The sequence below is a fragment of the Vipera berus genome, assembly GCF_964194415.1.
Source record: "Vipera berus genome assembly, chromosome: 1".
Classification (NCBI taxonomy): domain Eukaryota; kingdom Metazoa; phylum Chordata; class Lepidosauria; order Squamata; family Viperidae; genus Vipera; species Vipera berus.
Window position 1 is genome coordinate 11995077 of NC_138202.1, and position 14251 is coordinate 12009327.

At 45.1% G+C, this 14251-nt stretch overlaps 1 protein-coding gene across 3 annotated transcripts in view; it reads left to right on the forward strand.

Moving 5' to 3' along the window:
* Positions 1–669: 669 nt before the first annotated feature.
* MAU2 (MAU2 sister chromatid cohesion factor) overlaps positions 670–14251 on the forward strand; it is a 36568-nt gene continuing 22986 nt past the window's right edge. For all 3 annotated transcript variants that reach the window (XR_014024572.1, XR_014024573.1, XM_081313402.1), the window contains exons 1-9: positions 670–1256; positions 4581–4598; positions 5010–5075; positions 5974–6069; positions 8022–8116; positions 8588–8615; positions 11132–11287; positions 12161–12307; positions 14107–14197. Coding sequence is in view for 1 of the 3 variants with exons in the window: in XM_081313402.1 (XP_081169528.1) it covers positions 672–1256; positions 4581–4598; positions 5010–5075; positions 5974–6069; positions 8022–8116; positions 8588–8615; positions 11132–11287; positions 12161–12307; positions 14107–14197 (1282 nt within the window). In the remaining 2 variants the exon portion in view is untranslated. The remainder of the gene's footprint in view (positions 1257–4580; positions 4599–5009; positions 5076–5973; positions 6070–8021; positions 8117–8587; positions 8616–11131; positions 11288–12160; positions 12308–14106; positions 14198–14251) is intronic.

Sequence of the window (14251 nt, forward strand, 5' to 3'; positions counted from 1 at the left end):
GGTTACAGGCCATTATTAATAAATTTATTTTATTTTTTATTTTTATTACATTTATATCCCGCCCTTCTCCGAAGACTCAGGGCGGCTTACAAGCTTAGCAGTAATGACTTCTATGTCACACCCTTCAGCTGGCCGCTTTCGAAATGACTTCTACGATCAAAAACATCACTCTTCATAACCATGAGAATCAAAGATCCAAGGCTTTAAGCATTATAAAGCGAATGAGTGAACGCTCTCTTCATTATTTGCTAAGGTTGTAAAAATAAGCTATGCACTTTTTATTTTTATTAACAGCCTTAAATCTGCAACACGCTTTTGGACCGGTGAAGTGGATGGAAATGGACAGGCAATCCCATGGGGGTGCAAGGTGTACTTATTTTTCCAACGGTAAAACAGAGATCTAGAAAGGGGAGGATCTGTTTCCTGACCTGGGAAGGAGAAATGGGGATGAAGATTTCCCCGGAGAGAAGGATTCTTTGTCTCCCAACTCGGTCTCTCCAAACGGGATGGGGATGGGGATGGGGGGGGTGGAGGTGAAATAAGCCACCACTGTTTCCAGGACTCGCTTTCCCGTCAAGCATTGCGAAGGCTGCGCAGACGCAGCGAGTCTCTCAATTCCGCCTCGCAGCGACCTCCCGTTGCCTCCCGGTCCTTACGGAGGCCAAGCCAAGATGGCCGCCGTCGGGACGTCGGGCGGCTCGACGGCGACGGCGGGCAACGGGGGCGGAGCGCAGGCATCATCCTCCGCCTCCGCTGCGACCACCACGACGGCTCCGGCCTCTTCCTCCGCTCCTTCGTCGTCCTCCGCAGCCGGGGGAGCAGCGGCAGCGGCAGCTTCAGCCGCCTCGTCCGTAGCAGGACCCCAGCCGGCGGTGGGAGGAAGCGCCGGGCCCGGCTCGGGGGGGGCGCAACAGGCGGTGGTGCCCGGCGGGGCTGAGGCCACGGCAGGAGGAGGCGGCGGCGGCGGCGGCGGTTCCGCTGCTTCCTCGTCGTCGGCGTCCTCCGCGTCCGGGGCCGGCGGCGCTCCGGTGTCGTCGGGGGCGTCCGAGTCGTGGTACGTGGCGCTGCTGGGCTTGGCCGAGCACTTCCGCACCTCTAGCCCGCCCAAGGTGCGGCTCTGCGTCCACTGCCTCCAGGCCGTGCTGCCCCGCAAGCCCCCCGCTCGGGTCGAAGCCCGCACCCACCTCCAGCTCGGCTCCGTCCTCTACCACCACACGCGCAACGGAGAGCAGGCCCGCGGGCACCTCGAGAAAGCGGTGCGTCCCGGGGACTGGGAAGGGAAGCGGGGTGGAGGGAGGGAGGGAGGGAGGGAGGGCTGCCGCTCTTGTCTACACGTGTCTGAGTGCATGCAGGCATGTGGCCCCAGAGAGGGAAGCACGGGTAGTCCTCGACGTACGACCCCAAGTGAGCCCCAAATTCCTGTTGCTAAGTGAGACATTTCTTAAGTGAACTCTGCCCCATTTTACCACCTTTCTTTGCTACATTTGTTAAGTGAACCACTTCAGTTGTTAAGTTAGCGACCCGGTTGTTAAGCGAATCTGGCGTTCCCCATTGACTTGGCTTGTCAGAAGGTCGCAGAAGTTGATGACGTGACCACAGGACGCTGCAACCGTCATAAGCTCTCATTCAGTTGGCAAGCATCTGAATTTTGCATCAGGTGGCCCTGGGAATGCTGCCCTGGTCATAAGTCACTTTTTTTCAATGCCGTTGTAACTTTGAACGGTCGCTAATGAATGGTTGTAAGTCAAGGACTACCTGCATTTGTATAGCCAGACTTGTACGATTTCCTGATGGTGAGAAAACTTAACAAGTGGGACAACTTGCCTCCAGAAGTTGTGGGTGCTCCATCACTGGAGGCTTTTAAGAAGAGACTGGACAGCCATTTGTCTGAAATGGTATAGGGCAGGAGCCAGCCAAGCTGGCTCAGGAATTCTGGGAATTGAAGTCCATGAGTCATAAAAGAGACGAGGTTGCCTACCCCTGGTATAGGGTCTTCTGTAAGCTCTCTTCCAACTCTGTTATTCTGTGCAGGCCATCTCAGAGCTGAAACTGCTGCTGTCCAGATATGCTGGACCTTCTCAGTCGTGGCCTCAGAGTCTGCAGTAGTTTCTCCTGAAGCTCATTGACTGCCTGTTATAGCATTTCTTACCCTCTTCCCCTGGGTCCTCCACCCTGCAGGTGTAGATATTAGTTCTGTTCACGTTTTTTAATTCTGTTTTTCTTTTCATTCCTGTTCCTGACTTTAAAAATATTTCTTTTCTCGTTAGATTTTTATCTGCCCTTTTGATCAGGAGTGCAAGGTTTTATATTTAGCATTCCTTTCTCCTGGTTTCCCATTGAATGGCAAACGTGTTACTGTTGTGGACTACTACTAAACTTTTGCTCCTGCTGCATTCTGAGTTATTTTTAAGGGGCTTTGAGAATTCGAGTAACAAAAGTGACCTATTTTAACTGGGGAGTGATGTTGATTGTAGAGCAGCACATCTGGAAGATATCAGGTTGGGCAAGACAGTTCAGAATGAATCTGGCTTAGTGTTGATTGCTGCATAGAAAAAGAAGCCTAAGGAAGATTGTACAGTTTCTCTACTGTGCCACATATTGCTACATTGTTATAAACAGATGAGCTTGAGGTATATCATTTTTTTCATTTTTTTGCCTGTATGCATAACTGGATAGATTTTTAAGGCAGCTGTACAGTAAGCAAAGAGGTTATAGCTAAAAAATTATTTCTAGGTATTACCAAAGGAGGCAGGAGCTTATCCAAAAAGTCTGGTGGAGGAGAATGCACAGCTCTTAAATTCAGACATTTGAAATAAGACAGGAATGGAGTTGAAAAGAAAATAACTTTTCTAGGAATGTTGTTGTTGTTAGCTGCGAAGTCATGTCCGACCCATCGCAACCCTATGGACAATGTTTCTCCAGGCCTTCCTGTCCTCTACCATCTTCTGGAGTCCATTTAAGCTCACGCCTCCTGCTTCAGTGACTCCATCCAGCCATGTCATTCTCTGTCGTCCCCTTCTTCTATTGCCCCCGATCTTTCCCAGCATTAGGCTCTTCTCCAGTGAGTCCTTCCTTCTCATTAGGTGGCCAAAGAATTTGAGTTTTAGCTTCAGGATCTGGCCTTCTAAAGAGCAGTCAGGGTTGATCTCCTCTAGGACTGACCGGTTTGGTCGCCTTGCAGTCCAAGGGACTCGCAGGAGTCTTCTCCAGCACCATAGTTCAAAGGCCTCAATTCTTTGGCCCTTGGCCTTTTTTATGGTCCAACTTTCACTGCCATACATTGCAACTGGGAAGACCATAGCCTTGACTATACGCACTTTTGTTGATAGGGTGATGTCTCTGCTTTTTAGTGTGCTGTCTAGATCTAGGAATAAAAGAGGGAAAATAAGTAGGAACACAGGAACTTTGTTTGTACAGGTAGTCCTCAACTTACAACAGTTCATTTAGTAACCCTTCAAAGTTACGATGGCACTGAAAAAAGTGACTTATGACCGTTTTTTACATGACTTTTCTAGCATCTCCATGATCGTGTGATCAGAATTCCAATGCTTGGCAACTGGTTCATATTTATGACTGTTGCTGTGTCCCAAGATCAAGTGGTCATCTTTTGCAACCTTTTGCTAAGCAACATCAATGGGGGAAACCAGATTCACTTAACAACCGTGTTCCCAACTAATCAACTGTAGTGATTCACTTAGATAGGTCGTAAAATGGGGCAAAACTCACTTAACAAATGTCTCACTTAACAGCAGAAATGTTGGGCTCAATCATGGTCATAGGTCAAGGACTGCCTGTACTGAAATCAGACATCCATCTTGCATTGTAAGGTAACAATGGAAAGGGATCCCATTTCAGCCTCAGGGCTGCATTTCCTCCTGGATAATCACCCAAGGTGGCATATGGCAGCAGTGGGCAGAATCGGTGTTCACAGTCTCAGAAACATCAGAGAAAGCTGATAGCCTCTCCTCCAAGAGCAGTTTGTGGCAGCATTCTTGCCTTCCACTCTCTCAGTTGTTTTCCAGCAGTCAGGTGGAAGAGAAAAAATAAGGAGAAAATCCAGGTGAATCCATGTGTGTGTTGGCCTGCGGAGTGACACCTTATTGTGTCCTGCTAATTTCCCATTCATAGTTTACACTGATGAGCAATGATTTTTCTGAATCGAGCCTGTCCACCCAGCTTGGGAGTTTCCAGAATTTGAATATATTGAGGCTTCTGCTGAGCTTATAGTCCCTTAAACAGATACAACATTTTAACAGTGAACTTCAGGAGACATAGGAAAAATGATTATTTCAAGGAATAAAAGAACAGGTATTGTGAGGGTAAAGTTCGGATAAACAAGAATTGATTTTTTCCTACGTTTTGAGACTGCGGGAAGAGTTCAGTTTGGCAGGGAGGGAAAGGACAGTGCAGCACTGACACTTCGCTGTGTCTTGATTGGCCATAAACCATAATAAAAATTATTTGTTCATTTCTTGTATTTCAGAAATACATTATTAACTGTTTCCCTTTAGAGATTGCTATAAATTCCGTGGGAAGGGGATTTCAGGAATTGCTAATTTCTTTATCTCTTCTTTTTACAGTGGCTGATATCACAACAAGTATCCTTTTTTTCTGGAATCATGAAAACTGGGACGATCAATTATCAATTAAACTTGTTTGGAAAGTTAACACCAACTCGGCCTGCTGCTTGCCTGCTGCTCGTGCAAGTGGGGATGCACGCGCTTCCCCACCACTTCTGCGGCTTCGTTCCAGAGGGCTCAAGCCCTGGTAGAGGCCACGGCCCGTGGATTTAAACATTTTAGGGCCTACATTTGCTGAAATTACTCAAGCAGGCTGGAAAGGAGGGTGGGTGGCATTACAGATGGGAGCACTGAGCAGTTAGAGAGAGTATAGTTTCAGCACTTGGCACATCCTACATTAAACACAGCATTGGATCTTTTCCAATTAAAAATGTCTATTGTTTTAACTTTTAACAGAAAGTGTTATTAGCTTAACATGGACACTACCAGATTCCGCAGTTTGAGGATGTCAAATTTGAAGCTGCCAGCCTCCTGTCTGAGTTGTACTGTCAAGAGGTGAGAAGAGCATCTTTTCGATGCATTTCTTTAAATGCTAATATTGAACGGGTTTGATACACAAAGAACATACAAAACTTTTTTCCATACAAAGTAAGAGCTAAGACGTTTTATCAATCTTTGTTCCCTGACTTATTTGCATGTCAGTAGCACTTCCGTTAAAAGGAACTGAGCTTTGATTTGCGTTTTATTATTTTGATATTTCAGTTGATGCAACCAATAGCAATTTATATATCGCCCTACAGTGTTTTTACAGCACATTCTGGGTGGTTTACAGTGTCGGCCTCTTGCTCCCAACAATCTAACTCCTCATTTTACCGACCTTGGAAAGATGAAAGGCTGAGTCAACCTTGAGCCGTCAGGATCAAACTCCTGAGTGTGGGCAGAGTTAGCCTGCAATACTGCATTCTAACTACTGTGCCACCACAGCTCCTAACTTCTAACAAGTAGAATTAACATCTTGGTGCCCCTTTTGAGGAGCTTCTAGAATAGTGTTAGGAGTTCAGAAGCAGATGTAAGTTTGTGTGAACGCACAATAACTCTCATAGAGTTTCCAGTCATCATCTGTACTGACTGTCCTGTAGAAAGGCAAAACAGTCCACCCAGTGCATCTGTCTGGAAGGCATTTAATTATAGATACCATGGACTGAATCTCTTTGCTGACTAATAAGTGCTTTGCTCCCGATCTTTAAACCTCTTCACACAGGTTTTACAGACATGTATTTGTTTTGGGGAAAAGCATGTCATTTCTGCAAAATTGTGCACCCTCCCATTAATAGAATGGTGTTCCATTTGCTTTACAAGGCATGACTTTTTCCAATTGACTTTGTGTTTGAGTCCTCCTCCTCCTCCTCCATCTCTGCGTGATAATTTGATTTTTATTGTCCATGCTTTTCAGAATTCTGTTGACACAGCAAAACCACTGCTGCGTAAAGCCATCCAGATTTCACAACAGACTCCTTACTGGCATTGTCGTCTTCTTTTTCAGCTTGCGGTAAGCCCACTTTCACTCTTCTCAAATGGTTTAAATCATAGCTAGTCCTCGCTTAACAAGCTTAGCTGGGACTGGAATTTCCATCACTAAGTGAAGAGTTTATTAGGTGAAACATTGTGTGATTCCACTGCTTAGCGACAGCAATTAATGGTAGTCCCGATTGCAGGCTTCAGGTGAGGACCTCACACTTCTGCCCTGCTGTGCTGGCCTCTGCTTCAACTCCCCTCACCCACCTATCTCCACATTGCTGCTCTTTTGATCCACCCTGCTCTGCGCTGCCTTCTGCCCCTGTTGTCCTCCACCGCCCTCAGTTGATCTTACTGCCTTCCTCTTCCCATGGGTGACGAGATGCACCCTGCCAAGGCAACTGCTGTGCGTGCTGTGGTTGTAAATGTGGACAGATTGCCAGGCGTCCAAACTTTGGTGATAGGACCATGCAGACGCTGCCGCGGCTGTAACTCTGAGGACTGGATGTAACTACCATTTGTTCAGTACGGTTCTAACTTGGTCGCTGAACCCAGGGTTGTTAAGCGAGGACTACCTGTATGAAAAACAGCATAGAGTTTTTTTGGGGGGGAATTCTGCAGTATTTATAGATACGAGAGGGAAACAGGTAAGAGAGATTCTGCGGTGTTAAAAGCTGCAAGGTTGAAGTTACCATTGAGACGGAGTGTCCTTGGGGAAGAGACAAAACAAGCCTGAGTATCTGACCGTTGAACAGCAGAAGATAAAGCAAGCAAGGCTGCGCTCAGCTCTGTAAATTAGTGTTACTACTTCTTTAAAAAAAAAATCTGTAGCCTTACAGGGGATGCCCAAAGCTGTTTATGAGACAGCAATAAAGAAAGCCTTCAGGAAAGGTGCAAAAAAATCCAGCACTGTTAATAAATAGTAGATACAAAAAGTGAAACAAGATTCAGTGCCGGGGCTATGAATAGAATGGAAGAAAAGCAGTATCAGAGAATTTAAAAGAGAGCTTGCTTCTGAAGTAGTTATTCCACAAATGCCTAGAAAGAAGCCAAGTCGTCTTTTAATTTCTGGAAGAATTGCAGTATGGAGACCTTCTGAATTGATCTTAGGAAAATGTTCTGTAACTGGGATACCTTGTCCTTTGGTGTAAAGTTTCATCAAATGAGCAAGTGAGTGGTGGCTTATAAGCTCAGTTCTAAGTATCGAAGCAGTAACGGCACCCTCGTAGTGGGTCAAAATAAACAAAATGGCGGTTGCAGCATTGCAACCCAACCCCTACCCCTTTGTCCAGGTACATAGTGTCAGCACACAGACAAAAGGGGAAGAAGTTTTATTCCAGTGCTGTGACTGGAACTTTTTGCTTTGGGGTACCAGTGCTTAATGGAAAATAAACGGGTTTGGGCCATCAACATCCACAGAGCAGGGGTGTCAAACTCGCAACGTCACGTGATGTGCCGCGACATATCGCGACTTTTTCCCCATTGCCGGCAACGGTGTGGGCGCGGTTTCGGCATGACGCATCCGGCCCGCGGGCCGGCAGTTTGACACCCCTGCCTTAGAGGTTTGCAAAACCTTGAAACATATTGAGATTGGAAAGTCTTGTTGAAAATTTATTTATTTGAATCCCACCTTTATTGGTTTTAAAAATAAAGGCGTTCAACATATGCAGCACACCTTCATCCTCCTCACCTGCGAGGTGAGCTAGATTGAGAGAGAGTGACTAGCCCAGCTGGCTCAGGAATTCTGGGAGTTGAAGTCCACGAGTCATAAAAGAGCCGAGGTTGCCTACCCCTGGCCTAGCCCAGGTTTATCCAGCCGCCTTTCATGACTAAGGCAGGATTTGAACTCAGTCTCCCGGCTTCTAGCCTGGTGCCTTCACCACCAGTAGACCAAACTCAAACTCAAATTTTTTGGCTGTCTGGACTCTGGACCATTTCAGAGCCATTTCAAGCTTCATGTGTGTCCCTCTGTGTATTCCCCATTAGCAACTTCACACGCTTGAGAAAGATTTGGTGTCCGCCTGCGACCTTTTGGGAGTTGGAGCAGAATACGCCCGCGTGGTAGGATCAGAATATACAAGGTGGGTGGATTTTTGAAAAGGGGGAAACAGGGAAAGGGAAAAAGTGAACAGAGTAACGAAATATGTTCCGTAGTCTTTTGCAAACTGAAATATTTTTTTAAAAGATTTTATTAAAGTTTATCTTAATGTAAAATACAAACGAAAGTAAAGACAATAGGAAAAATGCGAAAAAGAAGGGGAAAAAGATGGGAAGGGAAGGGAAAAGAAAAAAAAAGCAGTGACTTCCACTTTTTTGGGTGCAGTAATTGCAAATTCAAATTACAGCCTCAACTTTTTAGTTTCATATAATTAGTAACAGTCCTTTCTATCATAACAGCAAAGTAAACATGAAAAGTTACAGTTTCGTTTTTCCCCCTGAAATATGTTTGATGCAGTTTTAGATATGAGAATTCGAGACAAAATGAGAATACATTGTATTTCTGGGAGATCTCTACAGTGTTAGAATCTTAATAACTTTCCTTTCTTTTTCAGAGCACTGTTTCTACTAAGCAAAGGCATGGTAAGTTTTCTGGGGCTTAGACAAAAGAATATTTTACTTTATATTACTTTAAAATCTGCTGTCTTGATTTGTTTTCCTTATAAAAGCAATGAATAATAAATAGATTCTGATCTCGCAGACCAGTATTTCTCAAACTTGGCAACTTCAACTCCCAGAATCCTCTAGTTGGCATGCTGGCTGGGGAATTCTGGGAGTTGAAGTCTACACATCTTCAAGTTGCTAAGGTTGAGAATTACTGATCTAGACCATTGATAGACATCTGCTGACATGAGTAACAACATTTTGTTAACCCACACATCGTTTCAAACGTGTGACTACCCTACCTATGTTTTATATTTAGTGTAATTCATATCCATGTGGAAACTTCTTGAGAACTTTTAAAATGCTATGGAGAGTTTTAGAGAGGCAAACATGAAAAAGTAACTTTGTTGGTTTGGAATAATTAAGATTCCATGAAGATAGTAGGATTTGGGAAGGTTATAATTACACTCCTGCTTGTTGCTGCCATTTTTACCCATAGTGCTGGACTAAGCAAATCTCAGATTAATTTAGCAAATACATTTTATATTGTGTGGGTTAATTAGGCTTGCATCTGTTAAAGGGAGGCTAGTTTTGGAATGGCTAGAGGCTGCATTTAACTGCTTCAGAGAACAGGTGACTTGTAGGTTGAGTAATGGGATAAAATGTTTGGGACTCTACCTTGCATAGAATTTTGAAAATATTTTTCTTGGGGTTTTTTGGACATCTTTAAAATTTTCTAGACTACTTGAAGACTTAAGTTACAGCTCATATACATTCTGCTTGAGAATGATAGGAAGTCACACTGTTGGTTTGGAACAACTGTGCTGTGAGTTTTTAATAGTGCAAACAGAAAGGTCCCTGGAAGCTACAACAATGTGTAGATCTCGGGTCTCCAAACCTGTCAACTTTCAAGACTTGTGGACTTCAAGTCCCAGAATTCCTCAGCCAGCCTGGCTGGTTGAGGAATTCTGGGAGTTGAAGTCCACAAGTCTGAAAGTTGACAAGTTTGGAGATGCCTGGTGTAGATTGTCTTCTCATTTCTTAGATGATCCTGAGAATAACAGAGATGGACCCCCAGGGACTGAATCAGTGTTAGAAAGTGTCATTTAAAGCTCTAAAATGAGTATAATACCTAGTATAGTGTGTATAAATCAGTTGCAAGCGATTGGCATGGAAAGTATAAATTGTAATGCTAACCGCTGAGAAAAAGCCATCTTTGAACTTATACTTGAATTTCTTACCTATTTCCGTTCTAATTGGGCTACCTTAACTTATTTTTGATGTCGTTATTTTTGGTATGTTTTCTGGGATTATCTTGAAATGATGAGAAGCAAAATTAAGCACTGAACTGAGGACTTAGAAATAACGCTTCTTCCCACACGTAAAACAGGTAGTCCTCAACTTACAGCCATTCGTTTAGTGACCATTCAGAGTTACAACGGCACTGAAAAAAGTGACTAATGACCATTTCTCACACTGACAACTGTGGCAGCATCCCCCACGGTCACATGATCAAAATTCAACCACTGGGCATCTGGCTCATATTTATGACAATTGCTAGTGTCCCAGGCTCATGCGATTCCCCATTTGTGACCTCCTGACAAGCAGAATCAGTGAGGAAGGAAGCCAGATCCATTAACAACCCTGTGTTACTAACCTAATAGCTCCAATATTTGCTTCACAAGTTTGTGGCGAGGAAGGAGAGAAGCAACCTAGAACTAAGGAGAAACTTCCTGACAGTTAGAACAGTTAACCAGCGGAACAACCTGCCTCCAGAAGCGGTGAATGCTCCAACACTGGAGGTTTTTAAGAAGAGACTGGACAGCCATTTGTCTGAAATGGTATATGTCCGTGGTGGTGAACCTATGGCACACGTGCCACAGGTGGCACACAGAGCCCTCTCTGTGGGCACGTGCGCCATTGCTCTAGTCCTAGGCCTTCAGTTGGGTTTTATAAAACCTTTTTGCTTTAGGCCTCTGCCGCCGTGTGCAAAAAAAAAAAAGGTTCAATCATCAATCAATTTCAACTTCTCGCGGAAAAAAAAGATCTCGCAAAGTTGGGATTGATTGAACTTTTTAGTCCCACCCAGTCTGCCGTTACCACTGCAGCCACGCCCACCCGGCACCTGACGATACATAAGTGGGTTTTGGGTTGCAGTTTGGGCACTCGGTCTCTAAAAGGTTCGCCATCGCTGGTATAGGTTCTCCTGCTTGAGCAGGGGGTTGGACTAGATGACCTCCAAGGTCCCTTCCAACTTTATCGTTGTTGTAAAATGGGGCAAAACTCACTTAACGGCACTCTCGCTTAGCAAGAGAAATCTGGGGCTCAGTTGTGGTTGTACGTCGAGGACTAGCCGTGCTTCCTTTTTGTTTTTCTTCTTTATTTGAGAAGATAAATCCAAGACTTAAGGAAGTCTGAAGCTGGAGAAGACGCGCTTACCAAGTCTTCTGAAACTTCCCAAGTCATTTCTTTCCTTGTTCCTTTCTCCTCTATAGCTGCTCCTCATGGAGAGGAAACTGCAAGAGGTGCATCCGCTGCTTACGCTGTGCGGGCAGATCGTTGAGAACTGGCAAGGGAATCCCATCCAGAAAGAGTCACTGCGGGTCTTCTTCTTGGTCCTGCAGGTGACGCATTACCTGGATGCTGGTCAGGTCAGTGGAAACAGTTCAGGTGATCTTCCATGATAAAAGATTCTTGCTCACAACCTAAGAACAGGTAGTCCTCGACTTACGGTCGCAATGGAGCCTCCCCTTTACAGCCCTAAGTCTGCGGTGGGTGTAAAGCGGATCACCCACGTAACCGGTCCAATTTTATGCGGTCTTTCTTTTTTTTTCTTTTTTTTGTGGCGGTTGTAAAGTGGCCACTGTAGTCGTGAAGGAAATGACTTATCTGGCCTGGAAAATCTGGTTGTAGCTTGTTGTAATTGCAAATCGAGGCACCCGTGTGTCTGGACCTTTTTTTTTATTTTTGACATTTTTCATGGCAGCCGTTAAACAAATGAAAGGTATGGTTGTTAAGTGAACCCATGATTCCTAGTGGGTGTTGTGTTTTTTTGCCGGAAACCAGCAAAAACGTTGGAAATTGGTGCCATGCGGGCGCCGGATGCTGCAACCGATCATCAAGGTAAGCAGGTTGCCAAGCACTCAAAATGCCATCCCTTGATCGCTACAGGGGCACATTTTACGATGGCTGGAGGTACTTTAATGGGCCACAGAGCACCTGCTACGAGGCCGTCGTCGTGCCAAACAGTTGTAAAACGACAACTCCTAAGTCGAGGACTACCCTAGAATAGAGTTGCAGAGCAAATCTGTGAAGGAACAATGGGCGGGAAAAGATGATAAAAAAAGGAATGTAAGCTTGACAGGAATCCTCAGAGATCTTTAATGTCCCATCATTAGAGAAGATGAATGGAAAAGAAGACAACAGCCCTCAAAATGTGTGGTTGACCCTAGGAAGTATGGCGCCTTTGATTTGGGCGTGACGTTTGGTTTTGACTTTGTTGGGGCTGCGTCTCCTTTCCGCAGGTGAAGAGTGTCAAGCCGTGTCTAAAGCAGCTGCAGCAGTGCATCCAGACCATCTCAACGCTTCACGATGATGAGATCCTGCCCAGCAACCCTGCAGACCTCTTCCACTGGCTACCCAAGGAGCACATGTGTGTGCTGGTTTACCTGGTGAGATGCTGCCTCTGATCTTGCCAAAATAATAAGTTTATGCCCCGATCCATCCAGTAGGGGCTTTTCAGGATCAGGGGCCGAGGAACTAGTCCTTTCCACATACAGAAGGAGTGCACTATTTCTCCTTTTAACCTCCTCATGGCAATATCCCAATCGCATCGCGCTCATGTCAGAAGCACCGAGGTGCTTCCGGGTTGAAAGGATGAGCCGGCGGCATTACCGTTGCCTGTTGGGGGCTTCGTTCATGTCCCCAGCAGGAGCTGGAGCAAAGGACGGGAGCTCACCCTGTCCCACGTCAGCCCTCGGGTCTCGAACGCAGGCTTGCTAACTTCCAACCCAGCGTCCTAACCACAGGACCCAGAGTGCTCCTCTAATATCCTAATTATAATTTCAGTAGCTAGCAGTGTGGGGGTGCGTTGCTGGCTTTCCTTTAAATTGCCTCTCGGTGATTTTGGTTTTTGTTTAGAATGTATTCCAAATAATTAATGCCTTCTTTTTTAATTACCAACATTTCTAGGCAGCATGTGGTGAGAAAGACCTCAGTGTGTGGCTTTGGGAAAGCCACCACTCATGTTAATAGACAATACTGAGCTGACGGCAAGGTTTCCCAAGAGCATCATAACTAATTGATTAGAGTCCTTTCTTTCCTTGCAGAAATGTCCCAGTTTTAGTCCCTGGACTTTCAGCTAACAGAATGTCTAGTAGCAGTGGGGTTTTTCTCCTGGAGACTTTGGGGAGGTGTTATCATCAGGTATTGTCAGCATTGGCTAGATTGGGGATGTCCAACTCTGGCAACTTTTAAGACTTGTGGACTGCAAATCTCACAATTCTCCAGCCAGTATGGCTAGCTGGGGCATTCTGGAAGTCGAAGTTCGTAAGTCTTAAAGTGGCCAAGGTTGGATACACCTGGACTAGAGATGGTCTAGTGGTCTAGCCCAGAGATCCCCAACCTTTTGGGCACCAGGGACCAGTTACGTGGAGACAGGTTTTTCCGTGGACTGGAAGGGGCATGGTTTCGTGTGCTGCCTGCATCCCACAGATGGGGCTTTGCTTGTTTGTATGGCCCGGTTGCTGGCACGCCGCGGCCCGGTACTGGCCCATGGACTGGGGGTTGGGGATCTCTGGTGTAACCTTTAGATATCAGGAATTCTGAAATAGCGGTTTGGAAACAGTTTTCGGACTTTAGCTTGAAATGGAAAGAAATGAAAATGTAACCTTGGGATTTGATGAGTAGAACTGTTTTTAACTTCAGAAATATTTTGCGATATGGTTTACTCTACTTGCATTTCACGCTTGTGAAAGTTGGAAGTTACCTTGTGTCCTTTTCTCTCTGCCCCACCCAATTTTGTTTTTCCTGCTTTCCCCTTTCTTTTTCTTTTTAAACCATTTAAACCATCCTCCTCCTCCTCCTCTTCTTTTGAAATTCGATAAAGTTTTGTTTTATTAACAAAAATCACCCTGTAATATTAGTAAAGGCATAGCTTTCTGGGTTTTTTTGTACATTAATTGTATCATTGGCGAAAAGGCTTTTTCAATGAGGACCATTTGGCAGTGCCATGTGCCCTGTTATAAGGAAGATGAATGTGCCTGTTTTAATTGCACAGGTGGTGTGTTCAGCATGGGCATTCACGGTGTTGCATGTTATATCATTTAGAACTCTGTCCTATCTTTGTTTTTCATGTAGAACTAGTAATGTTAATTTGGAGAGAGAGAGAGAGCAGGAAGAACATTGAAGCAATTTGTTTCAGGATTGCAAAATGATCTGCAAAACAAATGTGGTGGGTTTCTTTTGCCAGGTGACTGTGATGCATTCGATGCAGGCTGGATACTTGGAGAAGGCCCAGAAATACACCGACAAAGCCCTGATGCAGCTAGAAAAACTCAAAAGTGAGCAGAGTAAACTTCTTTGGTGTGTGTTTTCGCAGAGATTCTGTTCTTGAA